Raw genomic sequence first — 25,220 nt, forward strand, 5'->3', positions numbered from 1 at the left:
GAGTTCTGAGACTGGTTCTGAGGGAGGAAGGCCTTCAGGCCCCATTGCAAGCCTCAGCATCAGTGCAAGATACTGCCAACCTCTGGGAAAAAGTGATGCCTTTGCCTCCAGGGGTGGGAAAGGCATAGTGTTGGGTAGGCCTCTTCCAAAACTCAGCCCAAAGTAAAAGCAATTTTCCCAGGAACACTGGGTTCTCTAATCTCTGAATGGAGGGGCTTCTGAGCATAGCAGAGGCGTGGGCCCTGGAGCCAGGCTCCTGCTGAGATAGATACTATTGTTGCAATGTGGCTGGCAATGTGGAGAAGGTGTCTGGCCAGGTGTGCAAGGATTTCTCTGAGCCCGTGGCTCATAGATTTTCTGGTACCCATAGTGGCCCCTGTGGGAGGGAGAGGCGCTGAGGACTGAGGGGACCTGGAAACAGGGTGCTGGCAGGTGCAGCAGTGTGGTCCCCCAACTCAGCCTGAGGGCATGAGCCCCAGACTTGGAGGCAGACCTGGGCTCCGCATATGGCCCTCGCTCAGCAGTGTGGCCTCAAACAAGATCCTTAGTAGTTCTTAGGCTGTTTCCTCATTTGGAAAACAGGAATGTTAGTCTCACTCATAAGGGGGTGAAGATAAACAACCTCAGCCTAAAATAAGGCCTGCAAGTCCTTAGGTAACTATAAATTGCTTTATAATCACGTAAGAAGTGGTGAGAAAAGCAGTGGGGAAATCAAGGCTTACAGTGGGAAGTAAGAGACTCTAATGTCAACAGCAGAGCATTAGGGATTTCCTCGGTCATGAAGCCTGGACCAGTTGGGTTTCTTTCAGACTTTATGCTTGATGCCAAGGTCCTACGTACTCTAGACATCCTTCAGTGGAAGAGGAAGTGGTGTAGATAACACCAAACATCACTCTGTCCCCAGATCACTAACTGGTACTATCACCTGCAGTTAGAGATGGTCCTTCCTTAAAATTTATGGAAGAGTTTTCATGTTCATGCTGGCAAGATGGTGGGGACTCTTACTGGGGAGAATGCCCATGAGAAGGAAGGGGATGTCCTGGGTTACAGGAATTTGATGAAGAATTGATTTTCATTCCAAATACTTTTGACACAGGAGAGACTCAACTCACTGAAAGTACTGGATGATGGAGCCGAAAGGGACTTAGACATCATCTATCTAGTCCACTGTCCCTCCTCCACTCCTTTACAAAGGATGAAAGCAGCTCAGAGAACTCAAGTGACTTGCCAAAGGTCATAACTGCTGGGTGGCAGAGCCTGGGTAAGAGCTCCCAGGCCACTCCATCAGAGCCACACGATCCCTGTTGCTTACATGCTTCCCTTGCTGACATGGGGACCAGTGGCTGCTGCATCCCTGAGTTTCCACCACTTCTGTTATTGCCTGAGCTTAACCTCAAGAGAAGCCACATTACAGGAAAATGGCATAGATTATGCTGAGTAGGTTTGGTGGAGAGTTTAGTGGGCAAAGGGGAGGAAGAATGGATAGAAGTTTTATATAACTACTCAATAATTCAAAGGTTGCTGTTGCTGTCTCTCCATCTATCACCCCACTCCCAATTTTGGGTAGCCTCTAAGGTCTCTTTTGGTAGGAAACCAGATCCAGGGACAGGGAATTAACTGTCACTCTTCTGCCTGATTGCCTAACACTCTAGCTGGGGACAAGGTGTTATTGGAGGCATCAGCCCCAGAGAAATTCAGCAGGAAGGCTACCTCTGCAGCATAGGTCATTGATTTTCCAACTGCCTGTGTCTTGCTAGCTTGAATTTGTCACGTTTACTGATATGACACTTTACCATCAAGAAAAAAGCTGAATTGGAAAACTGCACATTTTGATTATTTAAAAAAACCCCAAAACAATGGAAGGGAGCTGGGTAAAAAACGATACTTCCTGGTGGAGGTAGTGTGCGCAGGGCAGCATCTTGGCAATCTTCCTTTATTTACAGGTATTCCCAAGGTGCAATCTGCATATGGTTTCAGGCACCCTGTTTTTTTACTCACCCTCAGACCAGGCAAGACAGAGTGCCCCAAAGTGGATGTTTTAAAAGGGAGTCTCAAGGAAGGAGTATACAGGGACTAAGAAACTGCTGGAGGGAAAGAAGAAAGGGAATGAATGAAGGAGCAACGGTGAACATTTTTTAATCGTTTCGGGATTGAAAGGACATGAGAACGGTCCCTGGAAGTAGGGAGAAAGGTGTTGTTAGGGACAGAAAGGAGCAGAGTAGCAGAGCGTTATGCCATGGACTCCGGGGCAGGTGGCTTGCTTTGGAATCCTGGGATCCTCCTCTTAGAGGCAAGTTACTTGACATTTAACACTGCAGTGGTCTCATCTGTAAAATGGGCACGCTGCAGTGATTGCCTCATATACGTACTGTTAGGATTAAAATAACTACCATAGGGAAGGCACTGAGAAGGGTGTTGGGCAGAGAGGACGTCCTGTAGAAGCATTAGCCAGAGCTGGTAGTACTTTTAGTGGGCAGAATAAAGCCGTGGGTTGGGACAGCACATCTTGTGGTTTTCCTTCGGCTCTGCCCTCAACTATGGTGTCACTTATTCCCCTTTGCTGCCCCAGGCTCCTTCTCTATAAAGTGGAATCATGACCAGCCTACCTTATCAATATAGGAGAGAAAATCTTCATGCTTGAGGGTCAGTGATCACAAATGGCATACTTGACCTTAAGTAGCACTTCTTCACTTTGGGGCTCCATGGTATTAATGAACTGGTTTTGCTTCTGGGCATCTTGGAGTTGCAGATTCCGTCATCCGGAATGGCCCTTTGGAAGTTTTTTCTCCCACCCCACTGCCCGGGTACCTGCACCATCCCGGGGAGGTAGCACTTCTCTTGCTCTCTGGGGATGGATGTAGCTTTCCCAATCTATGCCCTCAACCCTCCTTAATCCTCCCAGCGTCTCATGGGGGAGCTCTTATAAAACGGACCCCTCCTCCTGCCTCTGGCAGCCCCTCCTTCTGTTCTGGGGTCCCTTGTGCACCTACTCCCTGCCTCTTCTCCCTTTTGTCCTGCTTAACCTAGGGGAAGGTGAGGACAGCTGGTCTCCAGCTAGTGTGAAGGCAGGTGTGGGGGATCCGCCGTCAAGGGGCTCGCCCCCACTCCTGCCCCTGGGATAACCCCTGGACAGCGGATGACCCTTTGGGGCGGCGGGAAGGAGGCTTTGCTGGCGGGATTGGAAACTAATCAGTAGACAGTTCATGAGATAATCCGGCTGAATTTTTACACTGGAAGCAGGTTGTGGGGCGTCGCCCGGGCCTGGGGGGAGCAGGCAGCGTTTACTGACTCGCCCCTAAGCTCTCGCGGACCCGAGAGAGTCCTGCACTCAACCCGGCTGCGGGACCGCGCTCCTTTCTCGACGCCCGGCTCGCAGGGCCCGGGCGCCCAGAGCGCAGTGGGGAGAGCGGGGCTCGGGCCGCGCGGCGCCGGAGGCCGGGAGGGATGGGGGAGGAGAGGCGGCAGCCGGCGAGGGGCGGGCGCCGGGACGGAGCTGAGCCGCGGTGGAATTAGCCCCGCGGCGGCATAAGCCTGCCCAGAAGCGAGCGGCCGCCGGCCGGCGGGGTCTGCGTCCACGTCATGGCCACTCCCTGGCCGCGCGGTGAGTTTCCCAGCTGGACCCTGGTCCTGGCGTCCGACAGGTGGGAGGAGGGAGGGAGTGAAGGAGGTGGCATCGGAACTTCCACCCTTGGGGACTGGTGACCCCCAAGGGAGTCTGGGCGGAGTGGTGCGGGAAGTTGACCCCGTTTTCCCGGGGTAGGGTCTCTGAGGGACGACTATGTAATTTCTGAGACTTTTTTTTTTTTTTAAATCAAGGAGAGGGAAGGTAGGACAATGGAGGTTTGGGGCGGCCGCTTCTCGGTGATTGGTTATTGATTTCCAATGTTGCCGTTTCTTGTTACAAGTCCTGGGGACTGTTAGCCTAGAGCATCTGAGGGTAAGTAAACAGCCAGGCAGAGTGGGTTTAACTCCGCAACAGTCCGCTGAAGACAGAGCAAATTTGACTTTGGCACCCCTGGAGTGGCCTGTCAGTTTCAGAAATGTCTTCCAGCATCTTACCCCAAACTGCATTCAGGAAGGGTCCCCAGATCAGTCCTTTACACCCCAGGCTGTGGGGAAACCCAGCTATACCTTCCCCAGGAACTTTTCTTAGAAGAAAAGCGAACTGAGGTGGAATATGGAGAAGGAAGCGTTATTCTACTGCTTTTGGGCAGGTCTGACTTTGCCTGGGACAGGGACTTGGTCGGGTGTTGGTGTTCTGTTCCTGGTAATTCTTGAGAGAGGCATGAAGAGGGAGGTGCCTGCTCCTTTGGCATGAACAATGAGCTGAGTGGACTGGGAGGTGGTGTCAGTCACAGGCCTGTTACTTTGTGAGCAGATGTGGAGAAATAATCTCCACCCCGCCCCACCCCCCGGGACCATGTGGAACCTCGCTTGGGCAGAAGGTCCCAATGAGCAAGGTCAGATCTCAGCCCAAAGGCAGGTAGCAGGTGGAGGGAGCATCTCACACAAGGCAAAGGTGCTTCCAGAGGACTGTGGTCCTCTTGGCTCTCCACCTGCCTGGCCTTTGTCCTTGGGACCTGGCATCAGAGCCCCTGCTCAGCTCTGTCGCCCGGGCTCAGCTGCTGGGCATCCAGGGCTCATCCGCTCCTCTCAGTGTGTCTTGCCGCGCACCCAGCATTTCTGGAGCCAAGCACCTGATTCGTTACTTTCCAGCAACTACTTCTGCTCTGAGTTGCTTCTATGTGGGGACCAGAGCCACTTTGCTGGTTTACTGTGGAGGCCGTGTGAGGGGTAAGGGTGGTATCCAAACAAACACCTCTGGTTCTAGTCCAGTTTCTAGGTGTGCCATCTCTTCATCTTCCATTGTGGGGCAAGGCTAGCAGGGTGAGAGGCATTTGGGCCTACTGTGGAGTGTGTCTATAATTTTTTGTAACAAGGGTCTAATTTCCTGGAAAGCAACACTTTCTGTGGGCTGAGAGAAGCCCATCCCACCCTATGCATGACATTGCTAGAGCATATGGATAGCAGGTATTTGACTGCTAGGGACGGTGATCTTGCCTCTAATACACAATAGAATCCATCTGTATTTGTTTAAAAATTGTGTAAAAAATTTCAATAGTTTTTAGGGTACAGGATTTTTTTGGTTACATGGATAAGTTCTTTGGTGGTAAACTCTGAGATTTTAGTGTACCCGTCACCTGAACAGTATACATTGTACCCCGTATGCAGTCTTTTATCCCTTACCCCTCCTCCAACCCTTACCCCCAGAGTCCCCAAGGTCCATGGTATCATTCTTATGCCTTTGCATCCTCATAGCTTAGCTCCCACTTATAAGTGAGAACATATGATATTTAGTTTCCCATTCCTGAGTTACTGCACTTAGAATAATGGCCTCTAGCTCCATTCATTTGTTGCAAAAGACTTACTTTTTTCCTTTTCATGGCTGAGTTGTACTACACACACACACACACACACACACACACACACCACATTTTCTTTATCCACGCATTGGTTAATGGGCACTTAGGTTGACTCCTTATCTTTGTAACTGTGTATTGAGCTGCTGTAAACATGCATATGCATGTGTCTTTTTTATATAATGACTTCATTTTCTTTGGGTAGATATTGCAGTAGTGGGATTGCCGGATCTAATGGTAGTTCTACTTGTAGTTCTTTAAAGAATCTCCATAATGTTTTCCACAGTGGTTGTACTAGTTTACCTTCTCACCAGCAGTGTAAAAGTGTTCCCTTTTCACCACATCCATGCCGGCCTCTATGGTAAGTTTTGACTTTTTAGTTTTAGCCATTCTTGCAGGAGTAAGGTGGTATCTCATTGTGGTTTTCATTTGCATTTCCCTGATGATTAGTGATGCTGAGAGTTTTTTCATGTTTGTTGGCTGTTTATGTATTTTCTATTGAGAAATGTCTATTCTCCATCACTATTCGTAACCAAGTGGTTAGGGAAGGCCTCTCTGAGGAGATGGATTTGAACAGAAATTGCATTAAATGAAGGAATGAGCCAGGCAGATATCTGGAGAATTATCTAGCAAAGGAAGTAAAGGCAAAATAACCCGTGGCAAGGGGATGCTTGGGCTGTGGAGGAATAGTGTGGGGAAGCCAAGTGGCTGCAGCAGAGGGATCAACAGGGAGAGAGATAAGAGCCAGCCAGGTAGCGTGGGTCTTGTGGCTCAGGCCATATGTTCTTGGCATTCAAAGGGAAAGGGAAGACAATGAGTAACATGGCTCTCATTGTCTAATAAGAGGAGACTGGTTCATCTACACTAAATAGCACGAGTTCATGGTGACATTGATGTAAAACATTGCCCGACATAATGAGCTGTATTTTCCTTAGTAGGCTTTTAAAATGAGTATTATTTATCATATGGGCATTTATTATATGATTTTTCATTTTAAAAGAGGGATATTTTTGTTTTATTCTTTTCTGGTCCGTTCTACCCTATTAGGCTTTAAAAAATGCTATTTGAAAACCATGAAATTTATATCATAACTAATTAATAGGTTAAACCTGTAATTCTAAAAGTAGTGACTTAGTCATAGGGAACACTCAATGGCTAATAGTCCATTTGGAGCAGTGACTCTGAGTCTCTTTTTCCTTCCCTGTGTAAGAAAGGAATACACGGCGCTTCCAGCAGGAAGAGTTCTCAGGAAGAATTCTTAATCGCATTTCCATTTGTTATCCTTTTCCTTCAGCTGGAGAACATCCTGTAGCATTGTCTGAGGTGCAGTTCTGCTGCTGACATTCTCTCAGCTTGTGTTTTTATGAAAAATGTCTTTATTTCATCCTTATTTTTGAAAGATACTTCATTGGATATAGATGAATGGTTTTACAGCTTTTTGTCCACCCTCCCCGCCAGCCTTCTGGGTGTCACTCTTTTGGTCCTTCATTGTTTTGATGAGAAGATAGCCTAAATTCATATTTACATATTCTTCATTATCTTATTAATGTATAATCTCTTTTTAATATGGTAGTGTTCAAGATTTGATATTCAGTTTTGATTGTTAGTAGTTTGACTATGATGTATCTAGGTGTGCTTTTTTTTTTTTAACTTGGGTTTGCTGGACTTCTTAAATCTGTTAACAAGTTTTTGTATTTTATCAAATTTTGAGAGGACTTCAGCCACTATTTATTCAACTATTTTTTATTTTTTATATTTTTTCCTTCTTCAACTATTTTTTGATCTGTTTTTCTTCTCTTTTTTGTGGAGCTCCAGTCACATGAATGTTAGATTGTTTGGTGTTGCCGCACTAGTTCCTGAGGTGCTGTTAAACTTTTCCAGTCTTTAGTCCCCTGCTCTCTAGATTTGATTACTTTTATTGGATCCATCTTTAACTTCACTGATCCTTTCTCTGCCTTCTCCAGTTTGCTGCTAATTCCACCGAGTAGATTTTTCTTTCTCTAATTGTAATTTTTAATTCTAGGAGTTCCATTGAAAAACAGCTTTATTGAGACACAATTCAAATATCACCTGTATCACCTTTAAAGGTGTGCAGTTCGGTGTCTTTTGGTGTATTCACAGAATTGTGCAACCATTGCCACAATCTAGTTTAAAGCATTTGCATTATCCTAAAGAGAAACCTCACACTCAATAGCAGTCACTCATTTTTCCTCCCTCCCCCTAGCCCTTGGCAACTGCAAATCCACTTTCTCTCTCTATGAACTTGCCTGTTCTACACATTTTATGTAAGTGGAACGAGACAATATGTGGCATTTTGTTTCTGTGTTCTTTCACTTATAGTACTTTCGAGGTTCAGGTGTATTGTCACATGTATCAGGACTTCATTCCTTTTTACAGCTGAAGGATATTTCCTTGGGTGGACAGACCACATTTTGTTTATCCATTTGCCAGTTCATGGGCCTTCGTGTGTCCTATTTTTGATTACTATAAATGATACTGCTATGAACTTTCACGTACAAATTTTTGTGTGTACACGCTTTTTATTTTTCTTGGGCATATACCTAGGAGAGGAGTTGCTGGGTCATAAGTTTAACTTTGACTATGAGACTATTTTCCAAAGTGGCTGTGTGTCCTGTTTTTGATTACCATAAATGATATTGCTGTGAACTTTCAAGTACAAGTTTTTGTGTGTACATGCTTTTTATTTTTCTTGGGCATATACCTAGGAGAGGAATTGCTGGGTCATAAGTTCAACTTTGACTGTGAGACTATTTTCCAAAGTGGCTGTACCATTTTACATTCCCACCAGCAATTTAGGAGGGTTCTGATTTCTCCACAAACTCACCAGCAGTTGTTTTTATTCATCTTTTTGATTATCGCCATTCTCATGTATGTGAAGTAGTATGTTATTGTGATTTTGCATGAACCCAGGAGTGAGACAAGCCTGTCACTGGTGAAGGAAAAGCTCCTCTGCCTGCAAACCTGCAAGCATGCTTAGGCTCCCTAGCTATAGAAGTGTGTGCCTCAGTGATGGGGAGGACCCTCCAGTTGCACGGTTTCTGTGTGGCTCTTCCACTTCTAAAACATGTTAGAAAATTGATCATAATGCCAGTTTAGGAATCAGAGGGGCAGCTGTCCATGGTGGCTTACGCCTTTAATCCCAGCACTTTGGGAGGCCGAGGTGGAAGGATCACGAGGTTAGGAGTTTGAGACCAGCTTGACCAACATGTGAAACCCTGTCTCTACTAAAAACGTACAAAAATTAGCTAGGCATGGTGGCACACGCCTGTAATCACAGCTACTCAGGAGGCTGAGGCAGGAGAATCACTTGAACCCGGGAGACGGAGGTTGCGGTAGGCTGAGATCATGCCACTGCACTCCAGCCTGGGTGACGGAGCAAGACTCCTTCTCAAAAAAAAGAATCAGGGGGGCAGGAATGAGCTCTACAGAATCTAACTAAATTCAAATGCTAAATGCTGCTAAATTTATTGACTTGTGCCTAAATGATTTGATCCAATTTATAGGTGTACTGGAGGCATGCCCACCTTCCATATCAAATGGGAAGGCAAGCATCTTTCTCTAAATTGACAACATCGATATGTGGCATTCCAGGAGGAACCTCAAGGAGCAACAGAATCTGTTGGCCAACTACTGTCACACAGCTCACCATCCATCCATCCATCCATCCATTTAAAAACCATTTAATAAGCATTTACCACATCCCTGCCTTGTCCTGGGTGCTGAAGTGAGATCTCAGAGCCTACTTGGGGAAACAGCTGTGGAAATCTATAACTTTAACACAATATAAGGTGTGAATATGACACACCAAGCTTTTCATTTTTGGTAGGGCCCTGTGATAGACTACTGTCTTACCAAAATCCATGTTCTCCTCTTCTTCCTGAACACACGTCTCGATCTTATTTCCTAGCCCCCCTTGCAATTGGTTTTGACACTGAATTTTATCCAGAGGAATCTGAACAGTGACATGTGCTACTCTGGCCTGGTCCCTGGAAGCCTTCCAGGCCTGTTCCTCCGTGCTCTTTCTACCTTTTAGAAAACAGGCATGGCAGCTTTCAGGGCCACCTTGGAAGTCATAGTTAAAGTTAGCAGAGCCTCCATCACACTGAGTTTCTAAAAAGCAATGTGCAAAAGAGCCATCCCACCAAATTGTTTACCCACTTAGAACTATTACTTTAGCAAGAAATGAACTGTTATTATATCTTATTCTCATTTATTTTTTAGTCTATGTGTTATATCAGCTAGCTGGGCATTACTCCAACTCGTATGGTATCCTTCACCATCAGTGTGGATAATAATAAACTACTTATAAGAGATTAACTCGGTCCACTGAGAGACTGTTCATGTGAAATCCCCATACTTCAAAGCCTTGCTCAACAGAGCCTCTCCCAATTTTCCACCAACCTAACAGATTTAACCCCCCTCACACTTCTGCATACCACAGGTGGGGAGAGAAACTCAAAGGCAGGGATGGATATAATTCATCTTTGATCCATACTGCAGCCTGACACATGGTAGGTGCTCAATGAATGGGTGTTTCATTGAGTAGGTGCTCACATTGAAATGTTGAAAAGAGGAGCAGAGAGACACCTCTAGGCAAAGTCATCTCTTCTGTGCTTTGTGGTTTAGAATTCTGGAGCTTTTGATTATGTTGAATCAAGTATTCTTGAGGAAACAAAGTTATTTTTTAAAGAAAAGTCTTGGCCTTGGTTACAGGTGCTCCTGTGGCCTACCTCAGGACAAGAAATAAGGTTGGGATCTTAGCTTATCTTAATAAATAAGAAAAAAAACAGGCCAGATGTGGTGGCTCACACCTATAATCATAGCACTTTGGGAGGCCAAGGAGGGTGGCAGATTATCTGAGGTCAAGAGTTTGAGACCAGCCTGGCCAACCATGGCCAACATGGTGAAACCCCATCACTACTAAAAATACAAAAATTAGCCAGGCATCTAGCTGTAATCCCAGCTACTTGGGAGGCAGAAGAATCACTTGAACCCAGGAGGTGGAGGTTGCAGTGAGCCGAGATTGCACCACTGCACTCTAGCCTGGGCAACAGAGTGAGACTCTTTCAAAAATAAATGAATAAATAAAATAAAATAAAATAATTACTTTTTTAAAAAAGTGTGAAGATCACTTTTGAATTGACATCAGAAAGTCCTGTTATTTTTGGCCCTTGCCAATAATCTAAATTTGAAACTATTTGCTAATGAAATACCTTTTGATTAAAAACCTGACTGTCATGAACCTCTGCTTCCAGAAATAATGGAATAACTGGTCCTGGTATGACAGACATTCTGTCATACATTATAAAACTGGAGAAAATATGTAAGTCAATTATTTTCAGGCACTGAACGACAACCAGCACGGAAGTACAATCCCTAAGAGAACAGAAATTTAGCCCTCTCAGTGCAGGCTATTTACTGGGGTCCAGGGATCTGGAGTCTATGTGGAGGAAAGGATCCCACTGAACTGAGGAGATAGAGATAAAAATTTGGAGCAGCTTAAATGGCTGGAAATTATGGGGAGGAACACAAGAGAGGAGGAACGTATGTGAAAGGAGGTGCCCAGAGTTCTCTTTGGGGACCCTTCATGAGTCCCTGGCTAAGAGTGAGGCTTCGCATGTACGGGGTGAGAAACATGAAGTTTGCCAGAGAGAAGCTGCTACAGCACTGAGATCAGAACAGAAATGCTAGAGGTGAACGGTTCTGGGAGATGTTGGGAGTCCTTCCCAGCCAGAGTGGCAAGACCTCATGACCGTGTCCTGACACATGTGTTCTAACACTCCAGGCATGTAGCTGAGGCCCCCAGGGGCTTTGTTTTAGGAGTCAGAACCACACGGTAGAGAAAAATTTACTCTGGATGGTCCCTGAAGAACACTAAGACCAACCTTGAAAAGATCAATAGGGAAGACAGAGTTTAGAGATTGAACCCTACCGGATTACAGCATCTTGAGAAATACCTTGGATTTTCCACAACATACCCTAACAATAACAACAAACACCTACGTAAGCACAAAGCGACCAGCCAGTAATTGAGCTCCCTGCTAGAAAGTAAAAAGAAAAAAAAAATTTCTAACCCTCTTGATAGGAAGATAATGTTGTATCATTCACAATGTACAGTATACCATACAACTTGCTAGACATACAAAGAAATAGAAATAAGTGACCCATGAAAAAGAGACCACCACCACCACCACCACCAAACCAAAATGAAAAGGCAGCCAATGAGGTGAAAGAAAATATCTGTGAACCCTATGTCAGATAAGAAGTTAATACTCACAATATATAAGGAACTCACACAACCCAATAGCCAAAATACAGATAACCCAATTAAAAAATAGGCAGACGATCCAGAGAAGACATAAAAATGGCCAACAAGTATATAAAAAGGTGCTTGACATCACCAGTCATCAGGGAAATGCAAATTAAAACTACAATGAGATATCATCTCATACCTGTTAAGATAGCTATTATAAAAAAGAGGTAACTCTTTGAAAAAATGTAGAGAAAAAGGAGCCTTCATACACTGTTGGTGTGAATGTAGCCTTCATACACTGTTGGTGCGAATACAGTCATTGTGGAAAACAGTTTGAAGCTGCTAAAGAAATTAAAAAATGGAATGACCATATGACCCAGCAGTTTCTCTTCTGGGTTTATACTGAAGGAAGTAAAATTACTACCTGGTAAAGATATCTGCTCTGCCATCTTCGTTGAAACATTATTCACAGTAGTCAAGATATGGAAACAACCTAAGTGTCCATCACTTTGTGGTATAGAATTCTGGAGCTTTGATTATGTTGCATCCAAGTAAATATTCTATGAAAATAAAATTCTAGGCCGGGCGTTGTGGCTCACACCTGTAATCCCAGCACTTTGGGAGGCCGAGGAGGGTGGATCATGATGAGGTCATGAGTTCAAGACCAGCCTGGCCAAGCTGATGAAACCCTGTCTCTATTGAAAATACAAAAAATTAGCCACACATGGTGGCGGATGCCTGTAATCCCAGCTACTCAGGAGGCTGAGGCAGGAGAATTGCTTGAACCTGGGCAGCAGAGGTTGCAGTGAGTTGAGATTGTGCCACTGCACTCCAGCCTGAGCAATAGAGTGAGACTCCATCTCAGAAAAAACAAAAAACAAACAAAAAATAAATAATTCTATAAAAATTCTGGAGCTTTGATTATGTTGAATTCAACTCGAGAGTCACATACAGAGAATGAAGTTGGACCCTTTCCTGACTCATACATAAAAATTAATTCAAAGTGAATTGTAGCTCTAAATATAATAGCTAAATCTATAAAACTGGAAGACAGCATAGGAGTAAATCCTCACAACCTTGGTTTAGGTGATGTTTTCTTAATGTTACACCAAAAAACAAGCCATCTGTCTCAGTTTGCTCACTCCTAACAAAATGCTAGATACTGGCTCACTTATGAAGCACAGAAATTTATTTCTTACACTTCTCTAGGTTGGGAAGTCCAGGATCAAGGTGTCAGCATTCAGTGTCTGGTGACAGCTGCTGCTGCTCCATGCTTCCAAGATGGCACTTTGTTTTTGTGTCCTTACATGGGAGGAGAAGGGTAAAAACTAGGAGAGGGTCTAGCCAGTTACTTCGAGCCCTTTTATAATGGTACTAATCCATTTGTGAAGGCAGAGCCCTCATGACTTAATCACTTCCCAGAGGGACCCACTTCTTAATTCTGCTGCATCGGAGTTAAGTTTCAACGTGAATTTTGGAAGAGACACAAATAGTCAAACCATAACACATCAAAGAAAGAATAGACAAAATGGACTTCATAAAAATTAAAAATGCTCCAAAAGAGCATTTTCGGTTGCAGGTGCTTTTCTTGACACCATCAAGAAAATTGAACAGACAACCTACAGAATGGGAGAAAATATTTGTAAGTCATATATCAGACAACGGACTTCTATCTGGAATATAGAAATAACTTATAATTCGACAATAAAGGGATGAACCTAATTTTAAAATCAGCAAAGGCTCTGAACAGACATTTCTTCAAAGAAGATATTCAAATGGCTAAAATAAGCACATAAAACAATGTTCAACATCATTAGTCATTAGGGAACTATAAATCCACCCAAATGGTGGTGCTTCTTTCTTCTAATATTTCAAGATCTGTGACTAGATCTGTGCTCACTGTTTTGATTCTGTTAGTGATTCTCTAGTCCAGTGGTCTCAATCCTGGTTATACCATAGAATCACCCCAGACAAATTAAGTCCAAATCCCTGGAGGTGAAACCCAGACATCAATATTTTAACCTTTTTGGATGATTCCAATGAATATCCAAGGTTGAGAACTACTCTGTGTCCCCATTTGTCTTTTTCCAATTGCAGAATCCTAGTATTTTAAGTCTGGCTTCCCATGGCAGGCTCTTTCTCCCCACAGAATAGGTCTTGTATGTTTCTGTGCCCTTCTCCAGAACTTCTTTTTGCCCAGTTTTGTTCTTTGGGATATGGTGACCATAACTTCACAGATGCTCAAATGAGGACATATCCTGGTTTTAAGTAAGAGCGATCTGCATTTGGCTAGGTCACAGTAGCTTGATGGAAGAGAAGTTATGAGAAAATAAAAAATGTATCCCTCAAGTTTCCCCCCCAACTAATTATTATGGTATCTCCAGTCACCCTTGAAGTCTGACCCAGTAATAATGGGAGTCCCTAGGGGTGTCTTCAGTGCATTGACGAACAATTCTCTCAACTTTTACATGGTATTACCATTGTGGTGGATATTCACTATTGAAATTCCTTTGAAATAGTAATAATTGAAAGATTATTATGTACTAGGCCAGATGATCAGGGCTTAGGATACAGTGATGAACAAGATGGGTGCTACTGTCTGAGGCAGTGTGCAACCAGCCCATTAAGCTCACCATCTGTACAATATGAATTTACTCATGCCAGTTAAAAAAGCTATAACAGAGGCATTTTCTGAGTACTTTTCTACAGATTATAAATAAATATATTTGGGATATTTTATAAAATTCTCAGGATTGTTCCTATCCCTCACGTCTGCTGCATCCTTCTATAACCCCCAGCATCTCACCCAGTTCCAAAGGCCTCAGCAGGCTGAGAGTGGGAGCTATGATTGGAAGAGCTGTTTTAGGCTTTAACCTCAGTCCCCGTCCATTTTGGGTAGGAGAAAGCTGTTCCTTCTTTGGAGAGATGAGAATGAGAAAGACATCATCAATCTTGGCTACACCCAGGAGGAAGAGATGGGAGATGTTTATGGGTGGTGGAGAGGGATGAGGGACATGGAGGAAACCCACTGAGTACACCCAGGATGTCAATGGAAGAGCAGACAGAGCAAATCTTCTGCTAAACAGGTGACGATTAATGGGCAAACAGACCAGTTTTGACCAATTTTGTATTGTAGACTGGCTGCTTCCTCATGACTTACAAGGAGGGGCATTTGTACCTTAATCTCATCAGCCACACTCCAAACCACATTGTAGGATGGGCTGCCAATGAGTAGGTTTCATTTAGGCAACTCACACAGTTTGTAGATTTTGTCATTGAGGGAAGTACTTCCTGAAATGAATTTCTTATTCAATTCATTCTCAATAAGGTAATTCTCTCTTATTCTTAATTTCTTGGTCTTAACTGTTAGGGTCTTGGGTCTGAGCAGTGACTACAAATGCTATTTGTAAAAAAGGTCTTTTTAAAGGGTGAGGGATGTTAAGAATGTCCATTCAGGAAGGGATTTACCAAGTAATTTGGCCATTTTTCTTCCTTTTGCACAGCATTGCTTAGTGGTGAAAAGTGTGGACTGTGAGTGTGCTGGTGATCTTGGACAACTCACCTGGTCTCTCTCTCTGTGCTTCGGTTTCCTCATCAGTAAAATGGTGACAACAATGGTACCTATCTCACAGGGTTATTATGAAGATTGCAGAAATTGGTACACGTAAAGTATTTAAAACAGTGTCTGACCCATGTAAGAAGGTGTGAGCGATTAGTGTTGTAGTTGTTAGTAGGGCAGTTCTATCATCAGTTCAGCACAAGGAATCTATCCTGTTTCAAAATTCACTCATAAGAAAGGATTCCTCAATTCCCTACATCGTCACCTCAGAAAGCTTTTAGAGCTCTTATTGCGTCCAGAGCCCTGTGCTAGGAATACAAAGATATAAAAGGCAAATCTTCTGAACTTCTAGAGGACTTTCTTCAGTGGTTAGGGAAGTCTTGGTATAGGGGTAGGACTTTAGCTGGGTAGGACTTAGATTAGTGGAGAGGACATTCCAAACAGAAGTAACTGCATAGGCACAAAGCAAGCATCAGTTTGGGGACAGATTTGATTAAAGAGGAATGTTCTTAAAGGGATTTGGCAGCAGAGACATGTAACAGCCAGCTGTGTGTGGAAGTCTTTGAATGCCAAGTTGTTTGTAAGCCTCAGGACAATGGAAGTTTCGAGTAGCAGTGTGACCAGTGAAATAAAATTTTGTGAATTTTATAAAGGGTACCTGTATCAGAAAAGCAGTTAGGAATCTGTCCATCCTTTCTAGACACAGGGCCACAAAAAATAAAAAATAATTAAAAAAATGAATCTGTCCATCCATTTATTCACCCACCCACCCGTCCACCCATCCATTTATCCATCCTTCTCCTGGCACTCAGTTTATCCTCACTACAGCCAGGGCCATCTTTCTCATGCATCTAATTATGTGGTTCTCTTGCTTAAAATCCTTTAACGTTATTATAAATTGTGAACCTTGTTAACTGAGTGGGATTTGGGGTCATTGCAGGGTCAGGGAGAGAGGTTTAGAGGCAGAAGGGCAAATAATTCCAAAGACCAAAGAAACAAAAAAGCCGGTCACCTTCTGGGAGCTGCAGGCAGTTCATTCTCTCTGGAGGTTTCTGTGTGTGTGTGGCTGTGTGTGCACAAGTGAAGAATCACTGGCAGGAGATGACATTGGGAAGGTTGACAAGAAAGATGCTAAAGGGCCTTATAGGCCATGTTAAAAAGTGTGCACTATACACCAGACAGGGCCCTTTCTGTGTCCCTCAAATCCCACCAGGTAGCTGGCCTCCTTTGAGGACTCTACTCTGGACAGAAAAGGAGAGTAAGGAGGCTGGTGGTCCTTGCTCTCAGGAGGGCCATGATCCCAACCAGCCAAGCCTGAGGTCCATTGTAATGGATCATACAAATCACTGTCTTTCTCCCTGGAGTCTCCTTTCCTCCCTTGCCCATTGGCAGATGCCTAGTTAACTCCTCTAGATGCGTGCAAAAACCATGTCCTCTGGGAACCTCCCTGACAGCTCTAGGCAGAGCTGAGGGCTTCTGCTTCCATGGGCCCTTCTTCATACTTCCACGTTGACTCTCCTCCTATTCAGTTATCTCCTTGTTAGTCTTTCTTCCTCACTAGTCTACCTTCTTTTCTTATTAGTTGCTTTCCTACCAGTCTTCCATCCTTACTAGTCTATCTTTCCTTACTAGCCTACCTTCTTTCCTTATAAGTCTTCCTTCTTTGTGATTTCTAGGGCTTGATGGAAGGAACCACATTCTGTTTAGCTTTAATTCCCAATGTTTTATACAATGCCTGGCAAGTTAAATGGGTCTGCAATGAATGAACAGAGATGTGAAATATTGCTTATATATGATCTCCACCCCAATCTCCCAAAGAATACTCCATTGCTGTGCTTGGACCCTGGCATAATGGTGTGTGCAATGAGGGTATAGGGGAAGGCCAGCACCGGATGAGTGCTGGGAGATGAAGTGGTCCAGACAGGGAGGTGTGGACTCGATCATGAAAGACCCCGTGTGTTATGTTAGACAATTTGGTCTTCATCCTAAGAAGAGTGGGAAGTCCCAGAATGAGAATAACTTGGTCAGATTATTTCAAAATGGTAATGGTAGTTGCAGTGTGAGTCCAGGATGGGAGAGAAGCAAGATTAGCAATAGGGAGCCAGCTTGCTTGTATCAGAGGGGAACAAGGTGAGGATGCAAACTGTGGTGGTGGCTTCATCAGGAAAGGGGAGCGTGAGCACTGTAGAGAGGGCTAATTCTGAGCCAAGGTTATAAAACAAGCAGAACCCAAGAGGCACATTTGCAAATGGGTGTGTGTGTGTGTGTGTGTGTGTGTGTGTGTGTGTGTGTTTAGGGAGGCAACTGGAAAGCAGTCCTGTTACCGTGGCTGTATGCAGAGGCTGAGGGAGGTGCTGTGCCTGAGTCTCAAATTTTGGCTATTGTCCTGGGTCCAATTCATACAGGAAGCAGGGTGAGACCTGGGTGTAAATGTTGATCCTATCTGGAATGAGGTGCCCAGGGCACTCGAGGAGGGGTCCAGGGGGAGGGCCTTCAAATCTGAAAGCACCCAGGGCTCTCTGAGGCTCTTACCAAGGTGTGCCTTCAGCATGACCGTGGCTGCCTAGATCCTGGTGCTAGCCTGGGAGAGTGCGGATGCTCTGTTTCCCCGCAGGGCAGCCCTGGGCCTGTCTGGTTTTGCTGGAAGCAGTGGCTTTGGGAGGTTGGAGTTGGAGCTGGCCCTTCATTTCAGGGCCCTTCATACTTCAGCAGCCAGGAGTTAGGAATGAGACAGTAATGATGCCAAGAGGGAAACCAGAGGAAAAGCCCAACCACCTGGAAGTCCAGCTTCCTCAGGACACCTCCTCCTGCTGCTGCTGGTCTCTCTTGGAGGCTCTGGAAGCTGCCTGGGGCCCTGCTGACTCACCTTGCCCCCAACGCCATGCCTAGTGAACTCACCTCCTGCCCTTTCTCTGCACAATCTGGCCCTGTCTTGCTCCTGACTGTGTCTCCTGGTCTCCTTGACTTTGGTGTTTCCAGTCGGCTACACGCCCAAGCTTCTTTCACTCTCACTAGCTCTCCACGTTCTGCACTTGCCCGGTCCCCTGTTCAGAAGGGCCTTTCTAGCTCTCTACCTATGCAGTGGCCTTAGAAGTTTCCTGCCAGACTGTCTGGGGGTGTAGCATGATTTAGAGGTCCCAGCTAGAACTCATGCCTCTCAGCCCCGCTCCCCTCACTCTGTTAGAGATGATGCCTTCAGGCTATGACCTCTGCCCCATCAGCATGAGGGCTCCTGCTATCTGCAGAGCCTTTTAACGTTTTCAATATGCTTTTTATCAGTATAATCTCAGGACATCAGCATGGGCTGTTTGTACTTTGGTGTAAATGAGCTAATTAGCAAGAAAGCCAGTTGTTAAATGATGAAATGGGTGTTGGATGACCCTGAGGGTGGATGGACAGTGGCGGGGGTGGGGTGGGGTGGGGGGGGATAGAAGCTGAGGAGGGGCTTCGGGCAGGCTCAGGAAGGAGATTTCGGAAGGGTTGGTGCAGGGAGACTCTGAAAACAAGCTCTACCTATTTTTTCATTGAGATTTGGGCCTCTCCATCCTTCAGTTTCTGCTCTTTTCCCTCAACATTTCTGATCCTGCCCCTTCTTCATCTCCCTCTGTAGAGTGACCTAAGGTACCTGCAGTCCTGCGAGGTGGTGAGGTTGGCTCCAGTTAGAAGAGACAGAGGTCTTGCCTGAGGCCACTGATAGAAAATAGCCAAGACTACCTAAAGGATTGAAAAGGGTGTGGTCATTCCTGATGAGGAAATCCACTTGTGTTAACGGTGGGGACAGACAGCCCGTGCTTCTCCTGCTTAGTCTGGGGGAAGCTTCCAGGAGGAAGTAGGTGGTGAGCAGGCAGTGGGGTGGGAGAGAAAGGGAATTCCAGGGACTTGAAGCAGAGCAGCTGGAGTGAAGTGGAGAAGAGACAGATGACGGAGGCAGCACAGAAGTCCTGAAGTAGGCTTGGATAATTGTCCTGTGCATTTTTCGTAGCTCACGTACTTCCAAGGAATGTTATTTTTTTCCTCTTACTGTATCATCTCACTCACTTTATGAGGAAAAGATGTAATAATGACACCCTCCCCCTAATCATGGAAGTAAAAACTAAGCTCAGAGAAAATGCATTCTTTTCCCAAAATTGTGGCAGTGTAATGACCAGGAAGGAGGCAGGAGTCCCTGGCTTCGTGGGCTTGCCTTGGGGCAGGGTGCTGGTGGTGAAGGCTTCCTCCGACAACACCAAGACAAACACCACGTGGGTCCTTGTGACCTGCACCTCCTCCCAGTCCTGCACCACGCAGCTTGTGGAACCTTACTTACATCTGGGTTGGAAGGAAATTAGCTTTGCTAGTAGTGTTTGAATATTCCCACCTTACACCTTGATGAGCAGCTTTTTGAAACAAGAATGGATTGCTTTGGACTTTCTGGGTCCCTAAGGATCAAAATAGCAGGTGGCCTGCAACTAGATGAAGAGTGGGTCGGGAAGCATGGTCCAGGCAGAGGGAAGAGTGCATGTAGGATGCTGGGCTGGGGAGCGTGCTGTGCTAGGGCAAAGCTGTATGGCGGAACCCCCCAGGAGAGAGGGGGTGGAGACTGGCGGGCAATATGCAGGGTCACAGCCCCAGAGCCATGGGAGCCCCCGAAGTTTCTGCTCTTGAGGGTGTCACGGCCAGATGGACGTTTTGTAAGGGCCCCTGGCCGCCTTGTGGGGAACAGGGACAGGGAGCAGGGAGACCTGTTAGGAAGGCATCGCGTCCTCCAGGTGAAGGAGGCCAAGAGCCGGCACTAGGGTGGGACTCATGGAGGGGTGAAGAACAGAGGGCTTTGGCAGATATTTCAGGGGTACAGTTTGTAGGACTGGTGCCAGGTTGGATATGGGGCATGAGGAAAAAAGGCTATCAAAGCTGCTTCTAGATTTCTGGTTCATCGACTGAGTGTGGGGTGAAGCATTTGCAGGAGCAGGAGCTGCTGAAAAAGAATTCTGTTTTGGAGTAGACCATACATTTGGATTTGGGCATGTTGACTTTGAGGGGCTGGGCAACATCCGAGTGTAGAAGCCAAGCAGGCAGCAGGCAGGGCAATGTGTGGACCTGGTGCATGTAGGAGAGCAAGGTGTCGTCAGCAAGAGGTGACGATGAGGGTCTCTGGAGTGGATGAAAGTGCCAGGGAGAGAGTCGGAGCCTGGAGAAAGGCCCAGGCCCCAGCCTTGGGAACATCCAGCTCCTCAGGCCAGAGATGGGTAAGGCATGCCCCCACCTTCACAGCATCGTTGTCATCAACACCCAAGGACCTGCTGTTCAAGGCAGCATGGAAGGAGAGCCGAGGCAACGGTGAGGGACGGAAAGATTCTTTCCCAGTGGGTGACATGTTCCACAGGCTGTGTACAACAGCCTTTACTTCTCATTGACCTCATTCACCTCTTCTAAGCTTCTTAGGGAGTTCTCGAGGCGCGTGCTCACCTGCCCCACCCTTCCTGAGGGCAGGTGTCACTCATGTTCCCCTCCGCCTCTCAGGTGTGAAGCCGGCTCTCTTGTGTCTCTCCACATCTGTGTGTTTATTGCCTGGAGTGCTTCTCCAGCGCTGGGACGGCTGAACCATGTTGTGTGCTCTAATCACTTGTGGGGAGAAGGAGTGAAGGGAAGCAGAGTCCCTAGGCGGCCAGATCCGTGTGTCAGAGAGCGAGGTGGGGGAGCAGTTGTGATGGCTAGTGAAGGCCCTGAATGCCAGCCTCAGACTCCAGGTGTCACCTTTAGGGGATGGTGCTTCCTGGACAGCAGCTGAACCAAAGCTTTGCATTGCTCCGGAATCTGAGCTGCCCTGAGCCACTGGTGCAAATCTGAATGCTGCTACCAGGGCAAGGTGAGCATCGCCTTTATCATGTGCCCCAGCGATGTATCCAGTGGCCTTGGGCTTTTCAGACATGTCTCTAGAGGTTTTGAGGTCTTCTCTGGGATAGAGTCCTTCTGTTCCAAGTTCTGTTCTCAGGCACTTTGGGGGTGGGTATGCAGAAAGACTCAAGGGAAGTGGGAGGAGGCAAGATTGGGCTTAAGGAGGAAGCCCCTTTTTTAGAGCCCTGAGCCTGAGCCCTTATCACATGTAAACCAATTCTCAATCAATTTAGTTTATTTTGCCAACATTGAGGATGTGGTTGGGAGAGAGGTCTATGTCTTCCTCCAAAGAGGGCTTCAAGATTTAAAGGCAAAAAGCAGGGTGGAGGGGAAAGAGGGAGGCTGTGGGAATCTGCCTGTTGCAAGAGAAAAGGAGCAGGAAGGGGGATTGTCAATGATGTGTTTGTCTTGCACTTTGGACAAGGTGAATATAGAGTAGCTGCCTGTGGAGCTATCTAGCCTTTTATCTGTAGCTGTCTGCTTAGGAACAAAAGGAAAGACTGCGTCTTGCCTGACTCAGCTTTCGGCTTAATATTTTCCTTTCAGCAGAGTGATATGGGGTCCTGAGTTTTCATTTTCCTCCCACAAGGCGTGCCCACGCCTGCCCTTCCATGCTGTCTCCCTAGGGAGTGCCTCCCCTGCCTCCTGGCTTTTCAGAAGCTACCCACCCTCCAGGACCCAGCTCCGGCTCAATTACCCTGGAAGCCGATGTGGACTTCTGTCTTTCTGGCCCCCCACAGTGTGGACTAGAGCTCACAGTATAGGAAGAAATGATGAAAGCTTTCCTCTGCTGGTCACAATTGTGTTCCCTGCATGTCAGCTCTATCTTCATAAAGCGATTATGTTTCTTAAGTGCAGGGACCCAATGTTCTAGGCCCCCTGAAACTGCATTAGAGGGCTGGGCACCTAAGGGGCAGCTCCGCAAGTTGGCAAAGGGCCAGGAGTTCTGTTTCAACAGACCTGAAGAGATGCCTTTTGTTCATTCATTCACTAAGCAGGTGCTTGGGGCTGAGTTGGAGGCATGGGGTACTACTTCTGCTCACTTGGAGGTTAGAATGCAAACACTAACGATTCTAATCACAGCCTTTGATCACATGCCCTCAGGCTAATCACTGCCCAGGATGCTTTGCAGGCATTATCTCTTGTTCTCATTCTCACTGCAATCCTGCAAGTTTGAGATTCTCATTTTACAGCTGGAGAACAGGCACAAAGAGGTCACAGAGCTGGCAAGTGGCAGAGCTGAGGTTTAAGCCTGGGGCACTGGCTGTGCCGCTTTGCTAGAAAGTGTTTCTCAGAAGGGAGAATAGATTGAGTCTGACCTGCCCTGAGACCTTGGCAACTCACGGTTCCAGTGGGGTCTGTGCAAAGTGCAGCTGGAGTATCTAATCTCGCAGTCCCCTACAATTCTAACGTTCAGTCATTCCACCTTCTGAGGACCTTTCCCTTCAGGGGCAACGCTAATTTTTCTGAAATGGTCCTGCACTCCCTCCGAGAAGATCATACTGGGTAGAGGCAGCAGGTGCATGAGGATGCTGAAAGGACACTGAAGGACAGTCCTTTGCTCAGAGGGCCCTGTTGGTCTGTCCTTGCTGTCTCCCCAAGGGACGTGGGGGCTGGCCAGGGTGCTGGCTGGTGCTGCTGCCACGGGAGAGACCCAAAGCCTAAGCCTTTGGCATTAATTCAAGGTGTCTCTCCAGGCAGTGCCCCCCCACCACCCTGGCTTGCTCCATGCCACCCCTTTCCTGTCTGGGAATTATGAGAGATTATGACAGCCTTGATCCGAAGGAGCTCCTGCTGGTGGCTCCAGGCGGCCGTGTGTGTGTGTGTGTGTGTGTGTGTGTGTGTGTGTGTGTGTGTCTGCAATCAGGGGCCTCACTTACTTTTCCATGCTCCCTCCCCTGGAGCGGGGCCAGTGTGAATCTGGGCTATAGGGACTAACCAGGGAGGCAGCTGTGAAGCAAAGTGGGCTAGTGAGATACTCACTCAGTGTCTCGGGTTTCCTTCATCTGAGGTTTTTTGGCCTCCCTGTCCTTCCCTCTCACAGATATCCCCCTGCTCCTTGGCTCTCCACGCCAGCTATCTGAGGTTTTTTGGCCTCCCTGTCCTTCCCTCTCACAGATATCCCCCTGCTCCCTGGCTCTCCACGCCGGCTGAGCCCTCAGGCAGGGGCCAGAGGGAGCCAGGGCCCCAAACATGGACAGCAGTATCTCAAGATGCCGAGTCCCCGGGCCCCAGGTTGGCAGGGCAGTTCCAGCAGAGATCCTGGCCAGCCCTGCGGTGGAGACAGCCCCCGCAGCAGCTCTGTGAGTACTGGGCAGGGGCGGGGTGGTGGGACAGGCCAGTGCTGTTGGAGGGCCCCACAGAGCCTCTGGACTGGGGACCCTCCGGACTGGGGACCCTCCAACTGGGAGCACGTGTGTGCATGAGAGAGAGAGGGGCCTAGGGTTTGGGTAGGGCCTTTTCTCTTCTCTGTCTCCAAGTCAGGCATATTTTCCCAGCACGCTGTTCTGGTCAGAGCAGGTTCGGGAAAGCAGAAGGTGTGGGAGACCAGCCGAAACTGCCTGTTGGTCTGCAGACCCCCGGCTTCCCTCCCGCAGGCCTGAGCGGCAGTCTTCTCTGCTGTGGTGGCTCCGAGTCTCTCCCCTGTGCCTGGAGCTTCATCTGGTTGCCCAGGTGACCTCTCAGGTGGCTGCAGAGGCAGCTGGGTTTCAAACCAGTAATAAACAGGGAAACACCCACGGGGAGAGGCGGGTCCCTCCCATGCTTCACCATGTTCTCTCTCCTCCTCATCTTTCTACCTCCCCACCCTGGAGTGGAAGAGAGCAGAAGTCAGTTCCCTGCTGCTGTCTTTGACAGGGTCTTCACCAGTGGCTGGAAAGGAGGATGTGGGGCTGTGAATAGTGCTTGGTGAATTCCTGTGGGTAGGAGGGTAGGGGGCAGGCCAGGCAACTAGAAATTGGCCTTTGTTCTAATGGATCCAGAGAACTTGCCTGTGAGTATTGTGTGTGTTTAAATATGTAGTGTATTTGCAGGCAGAGGTGCAGATCTGCAAGGAGGTGAGCGTGTGTGGGCCATGGTGCCTGTGGAAGGGTGTGGTGTGTTAGAGCGCACTCGGGTGGATACATGTGTACACAGGCTCCTTCACCTGTATGGTGCAGGAGTGCTGGTGCAGGGAGGCAAGGGTGGACGTGACTGTGTGGGCATTCACAGGTATTTGCATGTGTGTGTGTGTGCAGGCGTGGGCGTGTGGTTATGTGTGAGGAGGCAGGAGGTGCAATTGTGAGGGGTTTGCTGCTAAAGGTAACTGTGTGTGAGTTTGTGTGTGTGTGTGTGTGTGTGTGTATGCATGGATGCTGGAGCATGTGTGAAGGCACCGATGCCCAGACTGTCAACAGGTGGGCGGAGGGCTTTGCGAACTAGTGTGACAGATTAACTTAGGTCACTAGGTCCTTTTACTGGGGGCTGTGGGAACCTCTGGGCCTGAGGGGCTTGCTTCTGAGTCCATTTCCCTGAGCTTAGAGCATAGGTCAGCCTCCTCTGTCTCTCACCCCTTGCTCACCAGACCTTTCCCTGCCTCTCCTCTCTTTCTGGCCAGGTCATCAACAACTATCTGGATGCCAGTGAGCCTGTGTCCTTGGAGGCCCGTCTTAGCCGCATGCACTTCCATGACAACCAGAGGAAGGTCGACTATGTACTTGCCTACCACTACCGGAAACGCGGGGCGCACCTGGCCCAAGGCTCCCCGGGCCACTCACTGGCTATCATCTCCAATGGGGAGAGGGGCAAAGAACCCCATGCTGGGGGCCCAGGTGACATTGAGCTGGGGCCACTCGATGCCCTGGAGGAGGAGAGGAAGGAGCAGCGGGAGGAATTTGAGCACAATCTGATGGAGGCTGGGCTGGAGCTTGAGAAGGACTTGGAGGTGAGTCAGGCGGGTAGTCAGGGTCTTGGAGATAGAATGGCACCACAGAACTGGGCTCCTGATGAGCAGCGCCACTTGACAGACCCTAGGCTTCGTTCTGGCAGGTGGACTTTTTTTTTTTTTTCTGCTGGAGAAACCAGATTTTCTTTCCCAAGCACTTGAGAAAGAGTC

General features: G+C 47.2%; 1 protein-coding gene across 3 annotated transcripts in view; it reads left to right on the forward strand.

Moving 5' to 3' along the window:
• Positions 1–3,537: 3,537 nt before the first annotated feature.
• ANO2 (anoctamin 2) overlaps positions 3,538–25,220 on the forward strand; it is a 367,122-nt gene continuing 345,439 nt past the window's right edge. For 2 of the 3 annotated variants that reach the window (XM_012455921.2, XM_064377518.1), the window contains exons 1-3: positions 3,574–3,601; positions 23,246–23,430; positions 24,723–25,049. In XM_012455921.2, the coding sequence (XP_012311344.2) occupies positions 3,580–3,601; positions 23,246–23,430; positions 24,723–25,049 (534 nt within the window). In that variant the 5' untranslated portion in view covers positions 3,574–3,579. Of the gene's footprint in view, positions 3,602–23,245; positions 23,431–24,722; positions 25,050–25,220 lie in introns of all 3 variants that reach the window. The other variant, XM_064377517.1, reaches the window with a different exon arrangement.

This window comes from Aotus nancymaae, unplaced genomic scaffold, assembly GCF_030222135.1.
Source record: "Aotus nancymaae isolate 86718 unplaced genomic scaffold, 86718_ANA_hifiasm-v0.15.2.pri h1tg000016l, whole genome shotgun sequence".
In the NCBI taxonomy this organism is placed as follows: Eukaryota; Metazoa; Chordata; class Mammalia; order Primates; family Aotidae; genus Aotus; species Aotus nancymaae.